Genomic DNA, 17,177 nt, shown 5'->3' with positions numbered 1-17,177 from the left:
TTACTGATAGCCTCGCTCGTCGCGGGCGATAAGACATTCTTAAGGAAACAAACTCACCTTGCGTTGGAGGACATTGGCAACCAACGCGGACGTCTTGTGCGGAGGGTAAGATACTGATGCGATCTATCCTTACTCACGTATTCTGACTTTCTCTTAGAATTATTGGCCGCCAAATACTGGCCTCACGAACTCACATGGCACCCCAGCCACATCCCGCATTTTGATTCCATGTCGTCGAAGCCCACGTCGGACTCAGAAGCTGTAATACTACAACCGCGTCGTCGCGGACGTCCACCGAGGAATCCAAGTACTGCCCCGCCAAAATCGCCTATAACTTCACAGCAAAATCATCTGCCTAAAGGCAAGAACCGACCAAGAGGAAGGCCGCGCAATAACTCCGTTCTGTCTCCTACCCCAGACTATACACCGTCCCCACAACGTCCTCGTCGCAAAGTAAAGAGGAAGCGAGAGACGCCCCAGAAGAAGTACGACGAGAACCAATTATTCGACCTTCGCGATATCCTAGACGAGAGCGAGACTCACTACCTAATCGATTGGGCGGACGACAAAGTCACCGGGGAGACATACGATCCTACCTGGGAGCCAAAAAGCTTCGTTGAACAAGACGCCATTGTTGCCTGGGAAGAAAAGAAAGCGCAGGTGAAGGCAGGGAATAATCCCATCCAGCAACCGCAGAGCCAAGACGCAGCGGAAGTGCTCAATCTCGTGTCACGGGAGGACCCAGGAGGAGAAACACCACTTGTTCCGGACTCTACCCAGGAGAGTGAACCAGTCAGGGAAGCAAAACGCAAGAGAACTCAAATCATTGTTGTCAACAGCCCTGCTTCGACTCAAGAGTCCCCAGATAGCCAGCCTATTAAGCCAGCTAAACGCAGCAGACTTACCACCGTCGCCCAGGAACTCCACAACGCCAACAATCGCAGACAGGCCTCTTCGGATTCTTTACCACCAGAAGGCAACGTTGTTATTCCAATAGAAGGATCTACGCCAACAAGACAAGTTCGTGAAGAAGGGCCACAGACCGTTCCAGAGTCACAATCTCAAGGCCATATCCGCGAAGTAGGAGACACCACCCGTATCTCGCAATTAGTCTGGGATCAATCGGCGACGCCTAATGAGCAAGTTCTATTTGCAGAAGATATTCAGGCAATAGACTTTGCAATATCTAGGAGTTCTCAAACTTCTAACAACGTACCGTATTCTGCAGAAAAATCATCTCTTACAACCAAGCCTTCAAATCATCCCACCTCGCAGCCAATATCGGACCATCTTCCAGAGATAGACGACAGTTTTGATACTATTGCAGAGACCCCACAACCTCATAACCGCAGTTTTGAAGTTCCACTTGCGCCTTTAGAAGAGTTTAATCGAGACAAATACATTGGTATCTCGCAAATTTCGTCGTTTACCTCCCAAGCACCTCCTACTGAACGATCATTACATCGCTCGCAATCTGCTGGAGATAAATTGCAGACAGTACAGGAAGACAACGGAGACCGCGTCATCCCAGATTCTCAAGAGGCAGCCGGAGCCAACAGTGCAGACTTTCGAAGGTCCATCCGGAGTAGAACCTGGCCAGGTTCTCTAGAAAGGGGAAATTCTACGGTACATTCACCACCTCGCCACGATCAGGCCAAGACCAGTCCGAACGGAAATAATCTGATTCAGAACGATATATCAGGCATTGAACAAGGTTCCACCATTGTTCACGGCATAAATTCCGAAGCGCAAGAAAATACTACTACATACGGAGAGACGATATCCGACGTGAACGCGCCCACAGCCAACAACATTCCCACCGAAGACAGCTGGCTCACTACAAAAATCGTCCCGTCTCAAGTGCCCAACCCGCAGTCCCAGAATTCTAGTTTTCACGAGGCTACGCCTGTTTCTAACGGAGGATTCCTTCCTGACGCCGAAATCACTGCTGCCGAGCCATCGCCGAGCCAAAATTCGCCACCATCCACTCCCAAACCTAACCTTTCACGTCTATTTCTACCCCAAGTATCGTCGAGCGCCAGAACATCGGAGGACCGTTTCCAAACACAGCTACCGTTCAGCACCGATACTAGTAACATTGATAGCCAGGATCTCAGTTTTTACAACAGAAGCTCTGGTGTCCACCGAGGCCATTCTCTTTTGCCGATATCCACTGATTGTTCCGATAACGAACTTGACAGGCCAGTGACTGCAAGTCCACTTGAGAGAGACGTCGCGTCTTCTAATCAAAGTTGGCAAGCCGCCCAGATTGTCCAAGACACGGAGATTCTATCACAAACCAGCTTAGAATCTACCAAGGTATTCAAATCAACAGAAGTCGAATCCAGTCATAGATCTAGAGACTGCCCTGAAGAAATTTCTCTGACTCCAAATAATCTACATTATCGGTTCTCGCCGCGTTCCCGTAATAAGGAAGACAGTAATAGAAAACGGATAGCATCATCAGAAGAACTACCAGAAAGCATCATCATGAGTGTTGAAAGGCAAGACGAGTCGGAGCTCGTTCAGCGGCCTTCATTGCCGTCCACCTCTGCATCGCCCGCGCCTGTTTCGAGAGGCGGAAGTTCCGTACAGGATCGACCTCCTGCCGTATTCAATTCCAGTACAAACGTAACCGAATTTCTCCAACAAGCACGCCGGGATGCAATTGCCGCTGTACGAGCTAGAACGGCTTCCGCAAATTTACTTAGGAGTAGCGAGCCTATACAAGCAAACGAGCCATCACAACCGCCAAGTATAGTGAGACAAGAACTGCCAGTACGAGAAACGATATCAGGCTTGGACGAAGGATCCATGGCAGCTCCGGATCTGGCTAGAATTGAATCACCAGATGAAGAGGAGGTTTCAAGCCCGCAACTCCCATTGCGACCCTTCGGATCAAGCGACCATATAGTCCTAATTCCCATGGTGTCCACAGTGCGAGACATGTATAGTTCTCAGGTGCCTAAATATAGACGAGAGATAGAATTATTACGCAAAGGCGAGCAGTTGGATCTTCTGGCTACGGCAAAGATCGACCTGATGATTGAGAACCTCAAGCTGCTCGGAGATCACAAAGAGTTGTTCTCCGAAGAAGGCTTTTCACAGAGTGGAACATCTAAAGAAGCCATATCAAAATGGGCTTTGACTTGCAGCCCCAAATGCTACTTTCTCGAGAGACTTTTCGAATCAGTGAGAGATTCAAGCAGCCATGTTGCGGTCCTTGCTCGCCCAGGAAAGATGATGGATATTTTGGAGGCCATACTCCAGACGCATAACTTCAACTATTACCGACCCGATAAACAAAGTCGTTCTGATATGTCCGCTCGAGGAACCCTTACGGTTACTCTTCTTCCTACAGGCTTCAGAGGTGGGCAGTTCGTGGTTAATCCAGCTGATGCTGTAATAGCATTTGATTCGACCTTCTTCCGTGGGGAGCGGTACTCAAAGGCACTTCGTGCTCATACATACGACCCTACAAAGCAGTTTCCACTGATCATGTTGGTTGTTGAAGACTCTGCAGAACATTTTGAGCTTTGTCTGCCGGAATCCCTGGACCCTATGGAAAGGAGGGGCTACCTCGTGCATTTCATCTGTCAGCAGCGAAAGGAGGTCGGATTAAACACTAAGATCCGACCAGAAGATGCTGCCGTATCAGTTGGTAATTATCTGAAAGCGAGCTCGAGTAATCACAATGGTGTTGACGGGCCATTGGAGTGGCCTTTACCGCCTAATCGTTACATCTCGAATCTTGACGTGCCAGATTCGCTACTACCTCAACAGTCTGGCTCGACCACACAATCTCGCGATGTACAAACTTCAGGACCTGCATCACTCCAAAACATGACCAAGAGGCCCCGCGACGATCTACTGGACGACGACTTATCAAAACGGATGCGAATGACTCCAGTTCCTCTCGAGGTCGCTTTAAGCGGACAGGTCTCACATATCACCGATTCTCTAGGATTCCAGACACAGTTTAATGCCTCCTCACTGCCATCACTCACCAACTCAGCCGAACAGGCCATCGCAGCTACCGCCACATTAGACCAAGAGCGGTCAGACCAAGAGCAGTCAGACCAAACGACACAACTTCTAGCAAGGGTAAGCCGTCTAATGTGCACCCTCACCCCCAAAGTACCCATACTAACAACCCCCAGATCGCGGACCTAGAAAATCAGCTCGAAGCCAAGACAGCCACGGAATCTCGCATCCATGAGCTTGAGGCACAACTCCATGAGAATGATAAGGACAACGCACGTCTTCGCCAGTCCAACGCAACCCTCGAGCTCAAGCTAAACGAGCACATCGCCCTCGTCAACAAATTCGTCTCCCAATCCCGCGACTCCGGCAACCAGCGCCGCATCGCCGAAGCCGCCACCACCGCCGCCGAATCCCGCGCCTCAACCCTCCACACCAAGCTCGAAGCCCGCTCCACGCAGAACATCGCCATGCTAGCCAAGATCGGCGACCTCGAGGCCGAGCTGACCACCGCGCGCGCTGCCCTCGCATCCTCCGCCGTCCCGGAGCAGCGCGAGTTCGAGGCCCTCCGCGAGAAGGCCGCGGAGGCGCAGGCGGAGCGCGAGAAGCTCGAGAAGCGCGCTGTGAGCGCCGCGAAGGACTTCGAGTTCACGCGCGAGCAGTATCAGAGGGCGTCGAATCAGGCGGCGGAGCTGGCGAGCGAGGTGGCGGGGTTGCAGGCTGAGAAGGTGGTGTTGGAGAGGAGGGCGAGCGAGAATATAGTGAGGGTTAGGGAGATCCAGGCGAAGAGCGAGGTGGCGCAGTTGAAGGATAGGATTGATGAGTTGGAGGCTGAGGCGGAGTTGTTGAAGGCGGATTTGGGGAGGAAGAATGAGGAGCTTAAGGCGAGGGGGGTGAGAGGGCTGAGGGGAGCGAGTGTCCCGAGGAGTCCGAAGGTGGCGGGGATGGGGATTGCGGGGAGTCGGGGGAGTAGTGTGGCGCCGGGGGAGGGGAATGGGTTTCCGCCGAGATGGGTGGGGATGATGGGGTGAGCGTGGTGGAGGGGCGTTTGGGACAGCTGTGATACCATTGCGGACAGATAAATTTGTTGCTGGTGATTGTAGAGCTGATTTGCTTTAATATCTCAAGATGTGATGAGGGAAGAGAGGGGGACACGGAGGAGCTAATGGGGCTGGTTCGCAGGTTTTTACCCTGCTTCTCGAATATATATTTGCTTTTCGTTAGATTTTGGTGATTGAATCCAAAGAGTAAATATTGGCGACGTTCAACCTTCGTATATGATTACTCTCGGTGTCGTAGGTTTTTGAAAATGTGATGTTTGTCGTGTGGGGTAAATAATAATTGTAATATTTTTCAAAATTTATATATTTTCAATTTAATATTCAAATCCCAACTCAAGACATAATTATTCCTTTTCCCTCAAGCACAAAAAACCCACGGCCAGTGGGAGAGACCGCCAATGAACCACGCTACTGAGTATATCAGGACTCGGGCTCTGTCGAGATAGGACTCGCCAGCACCAGAAACTTTCCGTATGAGACACGGTCCAGGAGCACTCCAGTACTGCCGAGGATCGCAATTCCGCTGGAACCCTGAAGCAGCAGCTGCTGCTACAAACATAGTGGACAGTATATAGGTCAGCGACCCGACTAGCCTCCATTGACAACATGATTCTACGACAACAAGACTCTGCCGACAGGAAGATATTGACAGCAAAACTTTACCGACAACATGACTCCTGTCGACAACAGGACTCTGGATAACACACGAAGGTTGCTGACATCAAGAATAATATGCTGAGGTAAATAATAAGAGATAGAAGACTTCCGCTGTACGAAATGGACAGCTGTTGCTGTATGTAACTGGTTGAATTGTTGAGCGAGCAGTGTCTAACTTCAGGGGATTTATACCTGTGTTCAACCCGAAGCCTGGCTTGAAATAATATACTCCCTGGTCCAGAGACAGTTCTTGGCCCTGGGGCTACGAAAATATGGACGGTTAGTTATTTTTAATATCCCAAAAAAAATGGAAACAGAAGTCACCCAAGTTAAGTCTACATCAACATCACAGTCACGAACCACATGGACACACAATTTTTTTTTGAAATCTTTTAATGTCATTCAGTATACTACCGAGACATCATCCTCAATGCGCCATTAGCAGCCACATCCATGATTTATAAGCAAACGATGCATAATCAACGACACCCCTCAACCCAGCAAACCGACACTTAATCCTCCTTGAGGATCTGTGCGAACGGCTTTCCAGCAGCACGCACCGGCTTTCCGGCCTCGAGAGCCTTGGTGCCGATCTTGTCCTTGGAGTAGCCAGCAGCGTATGGGTTCAGGCGGAGCAGGACCTGCTTGTTGCGGAGCGGGTTCTTCTTCTGCACGGCGGTGCGCTTGGTGCGGGCCTCGCCCTTGGCGGCGCGGACGACGGTCTGGATTTCGGAGGAGTTGATGAGACGGCCAATGTCAGCCTGGGTGACGATGGCGGATGGGAGGAGGAAGTCCTTCTTCAGCGCCGAGGGGGCGGTGGTGGAGCCGTAGACGGTGTCGAGGGCCTTGAAGGCGGAGGAGGTCCAGATGACGAAGCGTCCGAGGTGGCCGCCAGGTGCGAGCTGGAGGAGGTTCAGCGCGAAGACGGAGGAGGTCTCGACACCGGCGATGTTGCGGAAAGCGAGCGAGAGCTCAGTTCCGTCCTCGAGCGGGTTGTAGACGACGAGGGGTCCGCGGCGTTGGCGGTGACGGCGGCCACGGAGCTTACCCTTTCCGGCGCGGAGCTTGCGCGAGGCCTTGACCTTGGAGACGTCAGCACCGGCTCCGACGGAGCTGAGGAGAGCGACGGCAGCGGCGGTGCGGGAGATCGAGGCGTTGGCGAAGACCTCGGAGTTGATCACGAGAGGAACCTCTGGGACGGTGGAGATCTGGTGACCGCGGGCGAGGAGGAGGGATGGGACGGAGGATGCAGCCAGGGCGGAAGCAGTTGCGAAACGCCTGGGGGTTTGTTAGTTTCTGGAGATATCATATGAGGCTGCGTAATCGCGCTTTTTTTACTTACTTCTGTCCCAGGTTGATCTTCTGGTGCCACTTGCGCCAGACCTTGGTAGGGGCGAACATGCGACCGGATCTGCACATGTTACCGAAGGCAGCCTGACCAGCACGGTGAGTTCCGCCTCCAGAGACACGAGGAATACGGGCAACAGCGCGACCTGTGAGGTTTTTCAGTCAGCATTTCTGTTCTCTGGCAGCAAGCAATTCCACCGCATCTTCTGTTTCTGTAGCGTTCATGCCGGGAGTGTCTCTCCCTCCTGTCCCCTCTCTTTCCCCCCTCCTTCCTTCCTCTCAGACATGTATAAAATAGTTGTACTAACCAGTTCCCCAAGACTCAGCAGAGGTCTGGTGACCAGCCTTCTCAGCGACGGAGTATGGCTGACGCTTGTTCTTGGCCATTCCGGTGTGGACAGTCCTGTAGAGCACATCAATCAGCAATTGCCCTCACAATCTATCTCCCTGTGGCGTCGCGCCGGGATTTTGGTATAAATTGTTGAGTTTGTGGTTGAACATACTGGACGATATCCGGGCGGATTGGCGAAGTGAAGACGCGCGGGAGAGGGTGAGTCGCGCCGCTGGCAGTGCCATCGGCGGACAGGATCGTGACTGTTGGTCGGGAAGCCATTTCGTCGTCGGTTGTCGAGATGTTGGTTGTCGGCTTCAAAAATTGGCAACTCGAAATTTCGTCGGTTTCTCGCGAATCTCGAAAGTGGGTTGCTACTATTGGAAGCCCTAGCACTAAGCGATGGTGGTGGCTGAAAGGGGGAAAGGGTTGTTGGTAGTGTGGGTGCCTGGATTACTAGGTGTGAAGGGGAGTGAAGAGGGTGTGGCTGGATTGACGACACGGAAGGGAGAAACGAAGAACCTTAAAAAGTTAGAAACCACGTGACAAAATGAAATCCAAAATCATGTGATTACCCCACGTGACAAAAATGAAATATATGTCATGTGATATTATTGTTGATCACCCCACGTGACCAACCGTATTCTAATTTCTCAATTCCCATTTTCTCCCATGGCTCCTCTCTCTCCCCTGTCTGTCTCTATTATCATGTGACATTACAGCCCAATTACTCCACGTGACTACCCATAAATCCGAGGCTGCGTGCGTGTACATCATCTAATTTCCCGAATTTCCCCCCAAAACCCCCCCTAAAATCCCCTAAAATTCCCCATTTTCCCCATTTTCCCAGCGCTTCTTCACCCTTATTATCATGTGAAAGACGCGCATTCCCAATTCCATCCCATCAAATCATATCTGGCATCACATCTGCCACTAACCCAACCAAACATTCTGCACCCAATTACCATCCCCTTATTCCCAATTAACCAATTATTCAAAATATTCAAAATAAAATTCTTCCACTGACCCTACAATTATCTAATTAAATTCATAATATTCTTCTCATTCCTGCCGATTTTTGTCATATTTTTATTGCCTCGTACAATAATTCCTGTTCATTCTAGAGCAAATACAAACCCATACAACCCTTGTAAATAACTAAATTCCAACTGTTCCACCCCCCCTAACACGGCCTGATGTCAGTTTGGAATTCCCCCTTTCGCTAATCTCGGTGCCATTTCCGCCAACTTTACTTTTCTCTCCACATAAACACGATCCCCCTTCTCTTTCCCCCCCCCTCAACCCATCACCACATTCAATTGTGTTTTGTATTTTGTCAGGAGGTCATCTTTGTTGGTGATCATAATCCCTTTCTTCACTTCTCGTCATTCCTTGATTGAAATTGTCACGCTTTTTTTACCTCCTTCTCTCCCCATCTTTCCGCATTCGGCAACAGCTCACGTAAGGAGTCGCGCGACCTACTTCGACCAACTTTTTCTCCGAACTTCCGATACTCTCGACAGACAACCCTTTTCTTTGGCTTCACGCCCTATAACGAACCTTCGCGGCTTCCTCTCGCATTTGCGCATACATCTCCCTTTTTTCTAAAGATGTCGGCTTCACCAATCGACCAGATCCTCGGGGCCGTCCAGCGCCCGACGATCGACCGCCCCTTCGGCGTCCACCTCTGGCCCATCTTCGACAAGGTCTTCACGGCCATCAAGGGATACCACCCGCAGGACTTCGACTTCCAGCCCCATGTCACTCCCATGTCGACCATGAAGGAGACCGCTGCGCTGATCTTCACATACTACGTTGTAATTTTCGGCGGCCGCGAGCTGATGCGCAACCGCCCGGCGTTCAAGCTCAATGTACCCTTTATGGTCCACAACTTCTACCTCACTGCGATCAGTGGCATACTGCTGGCCCTCTTCACCGAGGAGCTGATCCCAACTCTGTACAACAAGGGCCTTTTCTTTGCCATCTGCGACGTCAAGGGTGGATGGACTAACCACCTGGTTATCCTGTATTATGTATGTCGTCTGAAAGGAGTACAATCGGAGCAATTGCTAACATATTGCAGCTTAACTACCTCACCAAGTACCTCGAATTGATCGATACCGTCTTCCTGGTCCTGAAGAAGAAGCCATTGAGTACGTGACTTCATTCTTCTTTCCAGGCCAAAACTAACCACATACAGCCTTCCTCCACTGCTACCACCACGGCGCCACCGCTCTCCTCTGCTACACCCAGCTCATCGGCCTCACCTCCGTCTCCTGGGTCCCTATCACGCTCAACCTGATGGTCCACGTCGTTATGTACTGGTACTACTTCCAGAGCGCCCGTGGCATCCGCATCTGGTGGAAGGAGTGGATCACCCGTCTCCAGATCATCCAATTCGTTATTGATCTCGGTAAGCTCTCTCAAACACCCCCCAGTTCCCCTCTTCAAACCCCCACTAACCCACCCCCACAGTCTTCGTCTACTTCGCATCCTACACCTACTTCACCTCCACCTACTTCAAGTGGATGCCAAACGCCGGCCAATGCGCAGGTGAGGAATTCGCCGCCTTCGCCGGAATGGGCATCATCTCCTCCTACCTCCTCCTCTTCATCTCCTTCTACATCGCCACATACAAGAAGGACGGCAAGCGCCCCACCGGCCGCAAGGCCGCCCGTTCCCTCAAGGACGCCGAGCTCCCCGACATCGCAGCCATCACCCAGGGCAAGATCCAGCCCGCCAAGAAGGCCAACGGGAACGCTGCTGCGGCCACCCCTGGTCGCGTCACCCGCTCGAGGAAGGCTTAGAGGGCGCGTAATTGGTTTTTTTTGAATCAATTGCGTTTGCCGTTGGGGAGGACTAAGCTGGAGTTGAAGTGAAAATGAGAACGGGAGAACCTGGCGAGGCTTGTGGGAACGCCCTCTTTTGGCCTTTTGTGCTTTTATTTTGGAGGGGGGCGTTTACCTGGGGGTTTCCTGCCGTTGTGGGTTCTCTGTGGTTGGTGTATGAGTATGGGTATGAATAGAGGGGAGAGGAGATGGCTGTCCGTATATGTGGCGTCGGTGGGGATGTTAAAAGGGGGGCGCATGTATGGGAATATGGAGCGGACGGACGTGGGCGGGGGCGTGTTGGACGTCGGGGTGGTGGACGTCTGAATGCGTGTGTATCAGTGATGGTGGTGGTATCGGTGTCGGTGTAATGCCGGGGTTAAAGGGGCCTAGATAGATTATGATGAATTATTATTAATTGATTCTTGTGTTCTTTTGAGGGTTTGGCTTGTTGTTGATACCTTTGGCTCGACTCGGATACTATAACGCAAGATGAAAAAATATTGCGGGGAACATCAGACGGAGAGTTCTTTGCGGATTTTACATTCCGTATACTAAAAACCAACCTCGAGGATCCAGAACGAGCTCATGAGAGTGATCGCCCTCCACGCCCTCTGCAGTGCCGGGGTTTATCCCCGAAGATGCATGACAGCATCATATTCTCAGTACCGCATGTCACTGCGCTTTCGTACCGTCATTTAATACGTTCCTACCGCCGCTTCTCACCACCACACTTCTCACCACCGAACTTCTCTCGCCCGCACTTCTCACCACTGAACCTCTCACCACCGATGCATTTCTGAGAAGGTGAAGAACGCGCAAAAGCAGCCTGACACTTGTGGATAACGATAGTGCCACGAGGATGCGCAGGGACTATCAGTAAATTAGAACCCCTTGACCGTATGTGACAAAAGTAGAGCTGTATGGCCAGCCCTGCGCAGGTAATATAATGTTTGTTGCCTATCGATGACTCCTCCACAGTTTGCTCGTGGGTTTCTTGTGCAAATAGTCCATCCGATAGGGGTAATTGGAGATTGAGGTCTGGTTCTGGTAGACCCTCTGTAAATGTTTGCCCAGACCCTCCCCTGGGAGCATTCTGGACACGAGTATATCATTTAACTGTGAACTGATGAAGCAGGCTTCTTTCATGGAGTCTGATATAAAGCTCAATCCCGACACTTCGCACATGGCGCATGATTAATTCCGGGACTACCCATCATCCCAGCCATCCCAAGGCCAGAACATAAAGCTAAACTAAGTAGAAATATAAACGAAAAATATGTAACAGTGGGGTATCCGCTGTCACTCACCCACCCAATTACCAACCCACTGATCCCAAGCAACCACTTCCTTGAGATCTTCAGCCGGTAACATCCGGTGAGAGTTGCTGCCTCGAGTCTTTGATACCCTCCCGATGATCCGGCTGCTTCCCCTTAGTTACGTGATGACTACTACTTCGACGACGTAGGATATGTCTCTCGTATTGAGAGGCATGGACGCGACGCACTGCGCCTTGAGATATCCATGGATGATTTGGATGATCTCAGTGACCAATAGTGACTAAGTCTAAGCAAGGAGATCAGGGAGAGCAAGGCAGGGTGTCCGACGGTGAGCCGCTCAGACTCGCTCACTAATCATCATAATTGCTTCGACCAAGAATAAACAATGCACCCTTGGCAACGCTACTTAAAACAAGCATGTAGAGGCGGGAAATATACTCGAGGAGTACGTAAGTCTTGACACTATATATGGGGCTGCTAAGGGGGATATTAGGTTTCGTGCCGTTGAGGGTGCGGAGGAGGCGTTAGTGTGGCTTGATGGAAACGTTAAACGTCAACGGCAGCATCGACACCTGCCTAAAATACTGCTTCAACACAGTCCCCTCCAAACACTTTCTCTCTGAATTTTGTCAAATAACACCTAATTCCGTAGATTCCACGACTCCGCGGGTTATAGTAAGCGTATTCTCTTGCCTCCCCGGCAGTTACCTTACCATATCCACCAGGGTTCGCATCAAGAAGCTTTAGGCTGTTATGAAGGTGCTTATCCTACCCTAATTAGCACTAGAGATTGGTCAATAGGGATATGTCAAGCGGGAGCGGCTGTAAGCACAGGAACGAAGCTAGCCTAATCAGGACATCCGTGGACGACTATGACACATGAGGCGGCAGGCGGTTGGCTTTGATGTGAGAACGGTGCGGTGTATGGGGGATGAGAGGGGTTGATGATGTGGTGGCGGGATGTAAGGAACCCGTTTGACTCAAGGGGTCTTACTTAATTTCTTACCATGTATATTCTATCGATTTTCTATTCTTGGTATCTGATGCCGGCAATGCAGCCGGCGAACATGCAATCGCCGGCGGATATCCAAACACCGCGCCCGTTTGACTCGGGGATAGCATTCACCAGCCTGTTTCTGCCAGCAAGGTCGTCTCTTGTATTTCTAAGCTCTGATGGAGATCTTTGCTGTTTTTGCTCTGTAAGAATTGCAGGGAATAGTAGAGCTCTAAACTACGTTTATCACTAGCCCGCTTTCATGAAACTAGTCAGTTCAGCTTTTACGTACGGATTATCAGATCACCGTTCAGCACGGCAGTTATTTGAGTTCATGAGATAGATGTTCTTTGAGAGTAATCAGAATCTAGACAGTCTTGCCTCCGACAAACAAAAACATGATACTGAATCCCATTCTGTTACCGCATTTCATCCGCCGGCTCGGAGAGAGACAGCAGCAACTTTAATCGGCAGAAGCCGCCATGGTGCAGCGCTGGTGGCAACAGGGGTAGCACAGTGCTAGTTTTAGCTGATCTTAAATACGCATAATTATAGGGGCGGCCAAAATCTTATCACTGAAGGCCAACTATGCTCCACAATCCATAGCTTGAATTTCCTTGTTTTTGCTAGCCCTTGGCAAAGAACCTCCAATTCCCTGCTATACGCCTACATGGAGGGACCTATACGAACCCTCCCCACGTTTGACATAAGTTCACGCAGCTGAGCTGCAGGGCAGGTTACCAAAGAGCTCAATTAAGCAAGTGCCAAGGATTTCCAAAGCTCAATGGTCACCATTTCGTGCCGAAAGATCCGTCTTACTGTATTCTCAGTTAAGGCACAGTTGTGAGAACGTGCTTGGTGATCTCAACAAAATACTGTCGAGGCTCTCAAGAAGAAATATAAATACCCCGTTGAGTCTCGATATTCTGCTCCTTTGAAGTATCACCCTCAACATCTTCGCCTCTTCCCCTACCTCGCTCTCATTCCAACACAAAGCTCGCCCCGAGTAAATCAGTCTCGTCAAGAACACCAGTAGCAAATATGCAAATCAAGAACTTCCTTCTCCCTGTGGCCATGCTGGCTAGCACCATTGCCGCCGAGGGCATCAACTGCCAGTAAGTATCATGCTCACCCACCACAATATTTCTAACCCCTATACTAACCCTTCACCACCAGCGGCTCCTCCAACTGCGACACCGCCCCAGACAACGGACTCAGCCTGAGCACTCTCGTTGACATCGTCAATGGCATCGACGACAACCGCTGGTACAAAGACGGCGAACAAATTGCCTGCGAATGGGCGGACTTCTTCTCCGGCGCCCTTTGCGTTTTCTGGCAGGGAAGCAACGGTAACACTGGACGTGAAACCAAGTCTTACATCCACGCCCTTGCCGACCATGGCTGCAAACGATGCGGCAGCGTGCCTTACGGATTCCCAGGGAGCAATGATATTCGTAACGGAATGCTCACTGTCAACTGGGCTACTCATGACTGCTTGGGCAATGGTGGAACTGGCGCTTGCCCATAGATGAGGAAATCAGCAGGCGTGACGGTGAACTTGGCCCACGCAATATGGCAAGACGTTGAAGCAGGTGGAGGAGTGCTTGGAGCAAGACGTGGGATATATTGGGCCACTTACAATTCTTAACCCATAGAAATTTGAATATCACTATTCTGCAAAATCTGATGGTATAATTGTGAACATGGCCGGCTGTATCCTTCTATATTGTCTTGGCTGAATTTGAACGGCACGTTTAAAGATACTGGAGGATTGGTGATGATATGGGGGACGTATAGACTGTTCTGAGACGCTGAGTGAAAAGCTGTTTTGGTTCAATCCCTTTATCTAGGCATCAGTGACGTCTACTCCGTTTATCCTTACTAGTCCCTGCACTAGATATGTCCTATTCTATGCGTGAAGCTAGTCGTCATTGCCCATTTGTTATGCTTATCATCGCAACTGCCAACTTCCCATAAGCCGGCCGTTCCTGCCAATTTACAATAAATCCCAGTTGTTCCTGCCTTATATAACCGTTTGGTCGCGCCTGCCTATTTATATTGACTTTATATCTAGTGTGGTTGCCATTTTATAGTAAGTTGTTGTATCGCTCCTGCCACCCACAAGGAGTTGGCGCTCTTTCCCACAGCGCATTTAGATTGCTCCTTCCAGCATGTAGAATAAATCTATCATGCATCATTACAAACCTCTTATCTCCAAGTGTCTCATTAAAATGGGAATCCCTACTAAACCCACAGCTGCTGCCTAAACCTCATTCCTTCGCGCTGACCAACCTCGCATTCCTTGGTGGTCGTCGTGCCGCGGCACAAAGTCGCGTAAATACCGTACGCGCGTAAGGCCATGCATGGTCGCAATTCACGATCCATACGCGTGGGCACGGGGTTTGGCGACCAATTAATTATCCACGCCATTGCGATTGTGATTGTAGGAATGCATGTATGTATGCAGGAAGGTTTCAAGGGAGGAGGAATGCTGACATGACTCCCTCGGCGAGGAGATGGTGTGGGGAGGGAGAGTCAGGGTGTGAGGAAAACGGTATAAGATGAGAGGAAATGGCGATATGTGTGGATACAATTCTGATAACAATGGCTTCCCAAACGTCCATGTCTGCTTTCGAGGAGTGGTTTGAGAAAGCCGCATCGCCAGGTCCTGAGCGTGAGATCCCGAGTTCTGTTGTCATTGTTGTTGATCAAGATGGTATGTCCTCTCGCCCCTTCTCCTCGTCAACCCCTAAAATGCCCCCGTTGTTATACCAATCGAAACCATAAAGATTCAATAGCTAATCAACACAAGGAATCATCTACACTAAATCCGTGGGCACTCAATCCGAAAGTCCCACCTCCCCTCTCGTCTCCAGACCCATCTCCTCAGACACCGTCATGTGGGTAGCGTCCTGCACTAAGCTCCTCACCTCCATCTCCCTCCTGCAGCTCATAGAGTGCGGACTCCTCTCCCTTGACGCTCCCGTTGCCTCTCTCCTCCCCGAGTTATCCGACCCCTCCGTCTTCACCGGCTTCAACGCCGCCAGTGCCCTGGAGTTCACTAAGCCAGAAAAGGAGATCACCGTGAGGATGATGATGTCCCACCAGAGCGGCGTGGGGTATGACATCGTGCACCCTTACATCACAAAGCTACGCAATCTCAAATCCGCAGCTGGCGAGGTCGTCCCTGATAACCTCTCTTGGGTAACTCTCCTCCCCGAGCCCTGGGGCACAAGACCGCGAGAGAAAATCTAACACTAGCAGGAATCTCAAATCCAACCCCTAATGGCGCAGCCAGGCACCTCCTGGATCTACGGCGCGAACTTCGAGTTACTCTCACGCCTTGTCGAGCGCATCAGCGGCGCTCCCTCGCTCGGCGCGTACATGAAGGAACACATCTTTGGTCCCCTCGGCATCACCCAGGCGACCTTCCACCTCGCCTCCAGCCCAGACATGCAGGATCAGATTATGGACATGTCAACGCGCGACGTAGACGGAAAGGTAGTACCGTCGGCTCTTGAAAATTGGTGGAAAGACCGCACCTTCGACTCCGGGGGCGCAGGGTTGTACATCACGCCCGGCGAGTACGCCAAGGTGCTCTGCGCGATCCTGCGGAACGACGGCGCGCTCCTCAAGCCGGCGACGATGGAATTACTCTTCGAGCCGCAACTGGGTCCGGAAGTGCAACAGACCTTTGAAAGCACGCTCTATGATAACGGCGGGGCACCTGTTTTTTCGTCCGGTTTGCCGCGTGGCGCGAGGACCACGCAAGCGTTAGGGGGGACAGTGTGTAGGGAAGATGTGTATGGTGGTGTGAATGGCGGAGAGGGGAAGCGCAGGAATAAGGGGAGCTTGAACTGGGGCGGCTTGCCGAATATGCTTTGGATGGTGGATAGGGAGAAAGGGGTGGGGATGGTGTGGGGTACGCAACTTATGCCGACTGGAGATGTGCGAGTGCTAGATGGGTGGAGAAGGGTGGAGGAGGCGCTGTATGCGTCTAACCTAAGAGAGGCACGAGAGGGATAGGGGTAAATTATGTAGTAGTTTAGATAGTATTTCTTATTTGAAAGTCACAGCTTGTTATCCCTATCCTAGACAAGCCCAACCCACCTTAAAATCATGGATATGCCTGCATCTCCCACATACGACCATATATCCAAGAGATTGGGCATCCCGTCCGATCTGCCATACAAAAGCTTGTAATCCAGTAGATTAATGCTCTTATTTTCCATGATCTGCCATATATGAGACAAAAGGGCAAGTCACGTAATACAGGCCTAGTATCGAATGGTTGGGCAAATAGGGCCTCTTTAAGAGCGGAACGGAGATACGAGGGGTGACGAGCCTCGACCGCGAGAATGGAGCCAGAGTCCGTGAGATAATCTTTACTTATGATGCCGGCAGCTACACCGAAGTAGGCGGAGAGTCCAACGCCTTCTAATATTGAAGCGGTAGCCACGAACATGTTGACGTTAGTGACGCCGAAGGCATACGTACACTCTGCAACGAGAGCGGCGCCAGCAGGCTATGGAACAGTCAGTCGAAAACTCTATGAAGAATTTCAGGGACAAACTAACCCCCCAAGGTCGAAGTTGAGAACTTGACGTGGGTTGCCTCATCATTAGAGAGCCTCTAGACGTTAGCATAGAAGGTTGCATCGTAGCCAGCATTAGCGAACTGCTGCTGTGAATTCGCCAG

At 50.9% G+C, this 17,177-nt stretch overlaps 5 protein-coding genes across 5 annotated transcripts; 4 read left to right on the top strand and 1 right to left on the bottom strand.

Annotated features, from left to right (window-relative positions):
* Window positions 1–46: 46 nt before the first annotated feature.
* VE01_05334 (uncharacterized protein) lies at window positions 47–5,255 on the top strand. Its single transcript, XM_018274799.2, has 3 exons — window positions 47–105; window positions 158–4,104; window positions 4,161–5,255. The coding sequence occupies exons 2-3, from the start codon at window positions 229–231 to the stop codon at window positions 5,010–5,012; spliced, it is 4,728 nt and encodes a 1,575-aa protein (XP_018130383.1). The 5' UTR covers window positions 47–105; window positions 158–228; the 3' UTR covers window positions 5,013–5,255.
* Window positions 5,256–6,083: 828 nt separating this feature from the next.
* Window positions 6,084–7,779, bottom strand: VE01_05333 (uncharacterized protein). The gene is made up of 4 exons (XM_018274798.2): window positions 7,550–7,779; window positions 7,355–7,449; window positions 7,042–7,192; window positions 6,084–6,977 (listed from the first exon to the last, which is right to left on the bottom strand). Exons 1-4 carry the CDS (start codon window positions 7,657–7,659, stop codon window positions 6,212–6,214), a joined length of 1,122 nt encoding a protein of 373 aa, XP_018130389.1. The 5' UTR covers window positions 7,660–7,779; the 3' UTR covers window positions 6,084–6,211.
* Window positions 7,780–8,653: 874 nt separating this feature from the next.
* On the top strand, window positions 8,654–10,635 carry VE01_05332 (uncharacterized protein). The gene is made up of 4 exons (XM_018274797.2): window positions 8,654–9,410; window positions 9,461–9,530; window positions 9,578–9,790; window positions 9,853–10,635. The coding sequence occupies exons 1-4, from the start codon at window positions 8,988–8,990 to the stop codon at window positions 10,182–10,184; spliced, it is 1,038 nt and encodes a 345-aa protein (XP_018130388.1). The 5' UTR covers window positions 8,654–8,987; the 3' UTR covers window positions 10,185–10,635.
* Window positions 10,636–13,246: 2,611 nt separating this feature from the next.
* On the top strand, window positions 13,247–14,007 carry VE01_05331 (uncharacterized protein; the record flags this gene model as incomplete). Its single annotated transcript, XM_018274796.2, has 2 exons — window positions 13,247–13,594; window positions 13,656–14,007. The coding sequence occupies exons 1-2, from the start codon at window positions 13,521–13,523 to the stop codon at window positions 14,005–14,007; spliced, it is 426 nt and encodes a 141-aa protein (XP_018130387.1). The 5' UTR covers window positions 13,247–13,520.
* A 675-nt stretch (window positions 14,008–14,682) lies between these two features.
* Window positions 14,683–16,555, top strand: VE01_05330 (uncharacterized protein). The gene is made up of 3 exons (XM_018274795.2): window positions 14,683–15,195; window positions 15,292–15,683; window positions 15,744–16,555. Exons 1-3 carry the CDS (start codon window positions 15,051–15,053, stop codon window positions 16,503–16,505), a joined length of 1,299 nt encoding a protein of 432 aa, XP_018130386.2. The 5' UTR covers window positions 14,683–15,050; the 3' UTR covers window positions 16,506–16,555.
* Window positions 16,556–17,177: the final 622 nt, after the last annotated feature.

This window comes from Pseudogymnoascus verrucosus, assembly GCF_001662655.1.
Source record: "Pseudogymnoascus verrucosus strain UAMH 10579 unplaced genomic scaffold scaffold_22, whole genome shotgun sequence".
NCBI lineage: Eukaryota > Fungi > Ascomycota > Leotiomycetes > Thelebolales > Thelebolaceae > Pseudogymnoascus > Pseudogymnoascus verrucosus.
Note: the sequence above shows the minus strand (reverse complement) of the source record. Positions and strands in the feature narration are given on the sequence as shown.